The sequence below is a fragment of the Apis dorsata genome, unplaced genomic scaffold (genome assembly GCF_000469605.1).
Source record: "Apis dorsata unplaced genomic scaffold, Apis dorsata 1.3 scaffold_365, whole genome shotgun sequence".
NCBI classification, from domain to species: domain Eukaryota; kingdom Metazoa; phylum Arthropoda; class Insecta; order Hymenoptera; family Apidae; genus Apis; species Apis dorsata.
In genome coordinates this window covers 818,212-824,948 of record NW_006263630.1, presented here as the reverse complement: position 1 = coordinate 824,948, position 6,737 = coordinate 818,212, and the positions used below count along the sequence as shown (strand labels likewise).

General features: G+C 36.8%; 1 protein-coding gene across 4 annotated transcripts in view; it reads left to right on the top strand.

Annotated features, from left to right (window-relative positions):
• The window catches only part of LOC102673299 (discoidin domain-containing receptor 2), a 234,385-nt gene that overhangs the window by 187,754 nt on the left and 39,894 nt on the right, over positions 1–6,737 (top strand). For all 4 annotated transcript variants that reach the window (XM_031511947.1, XM_031511946.1, XM_006618672.2 and 1 more), the window contains one exon: positions 3,299–3,474. In XM_031511947.1, the coding sequence (XP_031367807.1) occupies positions 3,299–3,474 (176 nt within the window). The remainder of the gene's footprint in view (positions 1–3,298; positions 3,475–6,737) is intronic.

Here is a 6,737-nt window from a genome sequence, read left to right as displayed (position 1 = left end):
AAAAAAAAAAAAAATTATTTCGTCAAAAAATTATCGAGATTAAAATAAATCCTTAACTTCTTTCACGATTCACCTTCTTTCAATTTCCATTCTTCGCACAAAATGAAACTTTTGCACAAGTTTTTCACTTCTACAAAACAACATTATACACATATAGATAAACATTCTTCAAAATAAATCGCATTTCCAATTCTTTCCAATTCAATACTCGCCCCCCTCCCCCCTTTCAGAGTCATCATTTTAACGATACACAGCACATACATCGATTCACGGGGAAATTTCAAATTGAAAAATTTCGTTTCCCCAAAAAGGGAGCGCGACGACGATAAAAGGCTTTCGAATTGCGCGCGAATAAAGGCGCGTTTCTAAAGTGTTTGCACGGTTTCCTTTTAATGCGCTGTAACCGAGGTGTTCTCAAAAATGCTCGCTCGAAAGAAACGAAGCGGAAAAAGAACAGGGATACCCATCGTGGCCTCTGTAAACCGATAACGTAGCCACGCTTCTCCTTTTGTTTCGCCATCCTCGCCATTTCGCCAACAGGCGAAATCTAATTAATTTCTTTCCTCCCGCTACCATCGTCGGGGGACCACTTTGAGACGAAGTGTTAAAGGAAATAACTCGAAGGTAGTGACCGACATTCTTCCATCCGGTAAACCGAAACCCTTTTGTGCTCTGGAAACTCGTCCCTTTGCTATCCGTGCCCCTGCATTAACTTTAATTGATCGTTATGGCTTCTTTTCTCTCGATCCACTCTCCAATGAACGAATCGAATTATATATTTTCTTCGTCCGCGATTCGATTACCGGCCCCGTTGATTGCTTTCAGAACCTACGTATAACAAGATATTTATGGAGCAGAGGTTCTGCCTCTTGCTCGTGAGAATTAGATATATATATATATATATATTATATATTTGCTTTTGATTCTTGTTTTTATTAATCCTTGTAATTGCAAATTTTTTTGTTTTGAATTATTAGAAGATTTGCAGAATGTTTTGTATTTTTATAAAAATATAAAGTTAAATATTTTGAACTCGAGTTTTGAATAATATCATTTCTATGGGGGGAGGAAAAGTAGGTAATGTTTTCTGTAAATAAGAAAAATTGGCTCTATTTGGTTTGTTTAATGAAAATTAAAGACGATATATCGCTCTATTTATTTTGATCGTAAGTAGAGTTTGCATCCAAAGTTTAATCTCTCTAAACCTTTTCTTCTGTAAAGTTTAACCCCTTGGGGCCGGTCTAAAAGAATTTCTAGCGATACAATTTCTTCACCCATTTCATTCACGCAATCGTTTCAATGAGAATTTTAAAAATTATAATAGGATGATGGACACAAAGTACTCATGCTTTTGTTGTTGTCGAAGAATTAATCCTAATTAAACTGTTAAACTTTCATTCACCTGTTAAACTTGCTCAAGACGAAAGAAGGATCGATCTCTCGAACGAGGGGGGTGAAACAGAAATAATAATCGCAAAGTAATTATAAACTCTGAAACTCCTTTGCCCCGTTACAACAACCTGGAACACTTTGCCACATCGCCAGAAGGAAAATTAAAAGCCTTGAATCTATAATATGCGTGCTCCAGATTCAGTTTTCCTCTTTTTTTTTTTTTTCAAAATGATGAAACCAATACTTCCGTTTTGCAAAAGCGGAAGAAGCGTTACAAGACGTATAACGTTTGCGCTTCTCTTCGTTTCGACGCGAGAAACAACGAAATAAAAGTCGAAGCAGCTCGAAAAATTTCTTTCGAATGGATAGAAACAATGAAAATAATAAAAATATTATTTATATATTATTTGTTCGAATCGGTTTGCTTGCTTTCTTCCTTAGGTTAAGATTACGTCAAGATTATGTCATTTCGTGAAATAATTTATATAGGTTCTGGAGGTTATCCCAATCGAGGTAACACATGCCTAATAAATGTTAAGACCTTTAGCTGATTGCGTGCGATTATCGCTAAGCCGATCCGATATCTGATTATGTCACGAGTCGTGTCTTGGGATCACAGTTGAGGTTTAAACAGAGATCCTACGAGATTCAATAAATATACACTTGACATTCTATTAATACACACATATATATTCACGTCACAATATAATTTTCGTAACTCGATAATAAAAAAAAAGAAAAAAATAGGAAAAGCTTTTTACAGGAATGATTGTTGACAAGGTAGTGGAAACAATAAATAAACGCATTAATTTGGCTGAACACGTGTTTAACAAAAGTAATTGCGTCTTCTTATTACAATATATTTGATATCGCTGATAAGGTTCAATAATAAAATAAAATTGTGTGATTTTTAAGTAAACTTTAACGATGATTATTTGCAACAATGATTAATTAAATATCTTCGATAGTACTGATTACAAAAAAAATGTTTAATTCAAAAAAAATTTTTTTCATCAAAATTACGAGATAATTACCACTCAATTTCTTCCCTTCTTCTAATTTTCTTAAAAAAAGGAAAACAATTATTTCGATCACTCAACGTACATATCTACAATAATTAACTCTCTCGTTTTTCTCTTATTTTTCTAATTTCCGTAATCCAGCAATCGTTATCCCATCATCATCGGGACACATCGTTGAATGACATCGAAAACGACAGACGGTGGACATTCGATCCCGCAATAAAAGCAAATCGATCGATAAAGCGGCGATTGATCGTGATCCAATTACGGGGGAGCACGGTGAACGCAATCATCATTATCGAGGCATCGCGCGTTATGCGAGGCTGCCTTCGCGATAATATCCAGCGTGATAGGTCGTGTACTTTCCCGCATTATGCGGTACACGCGTGCAACGGCGTAAACGTTTCCACGCTGTTCGTAAACGCATCGAAAATCGGACGCGCGCAAAGAACGTTTTGCTCTTCTTCGTTAACTCGCATCGATTGGTTACTGGATGGAGAATAAGATCTTATCGTGATTACATGACATTAAAAGCGTGAAAGGGAATGATGATATGAAATAGTTACGCGGGAAATGGTGATTTGTCTCGATACAAATGTCTCCAATGTTAATTGAAGCGATGTTTTATTTTATCTTATTTTATCTCAAGAAAAGTTTCGTTTCGTCAATTTCGCGCATTGAATTGTTTGTCGAACAGAAGTATGCTTATCTTCAATAATGTATTCGAAATAAATAAGTATACTGAATATAATTTGAGTAAGATCATTGTCGATCAGAGGTATCGATCTTTATTTTTAATACGGTATAATTCATAGATCGATTTCGCAATTAATATTGAAGTTTTTGATCATAGAATTGAGAAGTAATGTATATGGACGTTGCAGTTCCAGACAAAAGCAAGGAGCCAGAATCGAGGCAGTTCGTCGGCCTGGTTATCGGTATATTAACCACTGTGATCGTGATGCTTCTGGCGGCAATCACGTTCATTTTCTACAGGAATCGAAGGCTGAAGGCTGCCCTCGCGCCTTCGACGTTTTACGATCAACACGGCGACTTGAAGGTAAGATAAACTTCTCTCCCTTATTTTTACTCAATATCTTCTCCGCTCTTTACACAGAATTGTTATCGTAACGATATTAACTCTCAACGCGAGTGCTCGAATACTTAAATATAATTATTTTATTCGATACTTTGCCCAACAGAAAATTATCCATCCGTCCACGCGCCTTTTCTTTCCAATTTTCCAAAATATAATTCCAAGCGAAATCGCGGCATAAACACACGCAGCATAAATAAAGGATCGTGCAAACAGCGCGGAACAGCGTGGAATTCAATCAGACGGTTGAATCCATCGTTTAAAACTTTCGAATTACTTTCCGTTCGAAAGTTTACATTAGCCAAGTCTCGTTTAAAATCCTTACAAACAAACCGCATTTATTTCTCCTCCCCTTTCTTTCTTTCTTTTTTTTTTTTTTTACTCCGAGTACTCGATTTCACGCTGTTACTACACACTGTCTCGCCGAGAGCTCTTCTTTCAGATCGAATAAAAAGAAGAGGAGGAGGAGGAGGAGGAGGAAAAAAAAGAGGAAGAAAACGAAAAAGAAAATTAAAAGAATGGTTAAAACAATTCGAGACCTTGGCGACTTTCGATCGAAACATCGACCTCGTTACCTATCGGTTTTAATTCGAAACCAGCAATTCGCCAAACAGGATCAACACGATGATCACGTTTCAGAGATTTCTTTTCCTTTTTTTTTCTTTTCTTTTTTTTTCTTCTCGAGTCGCGGATTCATTTCGAGTCTAATAAAGCGAATAGCGCGAGGCTATTTGCTCTCCTCCCCTTCCTTCTCGCGAGGAAGGTGCGTTCGACGACGAGGAAGGCTTTTGAGCAATCATGGAGAACCGTCTTAGCAGCGTTAGACGCGTGATGGAAGATGTGACGGGATGGAGAAAGGGGGAGGGGGAGGCTGGTCAAATATTTTCTTTGGACCGGGCAAAAGGACAAATGGGATTGCGCCATCGATGATCGAAGACGGGGAGGAAAAGAGGTATCCTCGATAAATAGCCGGGAGCCGCGTAACGAATATATTTCTCATAGGACGTTTTAATTGTGATAAGACGTATATCGAGTTTATTGGAATTAAAAGTAAACACGCGATGGACACGCGTGAAAGTGAAGAAAGGAAAATAATCCTTCTAATCTTCGAATGTTATTACGAATATTATTTTAAAGATTTTAAAATAAATCTAAAAAAAAATACTTCAGATTATTGCAAATAACATAGAACGGAATTGTAACAAATAAATCTTTCAAACGATTTTCATTCCGATGAAAATGAACTACGTCAGCACGGTCCGAGTTAAGCTCGAGCGTTTACTCTACTCTTTGCCAAACGAAATAACTAAGTGACGCCAAATTGGAGGCGACATTATCCAAGACATTGCATCCTCTCAGGAATGCGTACCTATCCATCTTTCTCAACGACAGAATACTTCTCTGTTCGCCATGGACCACCCATTCGTTCGAGAGTCGCTCGAAAAAGAGAAAAGGAGAAAAGAAAAAAACAAGAGAGACGAGAGAAAAAGAAATGGATCGTCGAAAATCCGAGAGGAGACTCGGCCACTTTTGGAAAGGGGAAATGGCGCGTGCGTAAATTCCAGTTGCTGTAATACCGAGAATTATTAAAGTTTTATATTTATTGTCATCCACAGTTGGTCTAGGCCCCTCTTTGGCGAAAAGAGGGCGCCACTCTCTGTCCGCGTAATGAGACCGCGAAGACGGATCCACTTTGTCCCCGGGAAAAAAATTAATTACCGCCGTTAGAGGAGAGATCCGCCGGGGCGGAGGGGAAAAGGGGAGGGCGAAATTGGAGACGATGGAATTCAACGCTCTCGCTTTCCATTGAATTTATGAAATGAGACGCGTACCGGCCAGGAAATATGTAAATGATGGGGTGAAATTGGTATTTAACGAAGCAACGGATGCGAATGAAAGTGGGGGAGGATGGGTTCCGCGTGAAAATGATGTCGAGGACTTGTTCGTTTAACGAAATTTAACGATTCTCGTGTACGATATATCCTGAAGATTTTTTTTTTTTGTGATTGAACTTTTTTTTTTGCTTCACTTGTGAGGTCATTTTTCTATTCTGGAAATTTTAAAGGGAAAAGATTGTAAAAAAAAGATTGTATGTTGATGTAAAGTGTTGCAGTTTCAGATTTGTATGGATAGGAAGATGTATACATACGTGTGTGGAATTGATTCCTGAAAGTGCAACTTTTGTTTTCGAGGCAAGCATATTGTACAAGAGTGAAAAGTAGATTTGAGTTCGTATAAAGAAAGATGTACAGGTTATTACAATAGCTAGTCGCAAGTTCAAAGGAATGAAAATTGTACATTTATTTTTATTCATCTTTGTTATTTAAAGATTATTTATCAATAGATGAGGGATCAATTTGGGTGAGTAGATCCAAAATTAAATGCAAATATTCGTATAAAATCGAAATATAATTAATAGAATAATTAATTTTCCTATATCGAATTTCATTAATAAGTAACAATTAATATTACGCGTATAAATATTAATAAAGTTTAAAATGGAATCCAGGGCAGATTGAAAAAAAAATTATTCCGGATAAACAATAAAAATTTGATTTCCCCATATTAAATTTCATTTGTTTAAATAAAAATCAACCTTATATGTTAATAATAATAAAATTTAAACCACATATTAAACGAAATCTTGAAAACTTATTGTAAATACTTTTTCTGCGTTGTCAAATTCAATTTAATTCTAAATATCATTTAATTTTATATATGTAGATGATAGAATGTTTCGATATTGGACGAGAATTAATCGCTAAGTCTCGAGTAATCGTCCTGTTATCGGCAACAAAGGAAATACTAAGTGACCTGTAGTGGTCGCAAGTGTATTAATAACAAGCTTTGGATGAATGGACAGCTACGAGCCTTCGATCCCATCTCTGAAGTGTACCTACAGAGGGCAGTAATTAACAGATTGTTGAACGATGGGAAATAATGGAAGCCAGGCGATGGCGTGCAATTCTCCCTAGACGCTTTCGAAATGTGTTCTAAGCAACGGGTTGAATCTTAAGACAGCCACGGTACAATGCTCTGACATTTACAATTAGAGACTGGGTTATATTAAAACGGGTAATAAACATTAATTAAATTTCCACGTTTCTAGTGGAATGCGCGATTTATCGTTGAGGAAAGCTCGAATTATCGTTCCCACTGCTGTTCACTTGCGAGCAGACGCGAGACAAAGGGTTTTGCAAAATATTTTCTTCGCAAATCAAATATTT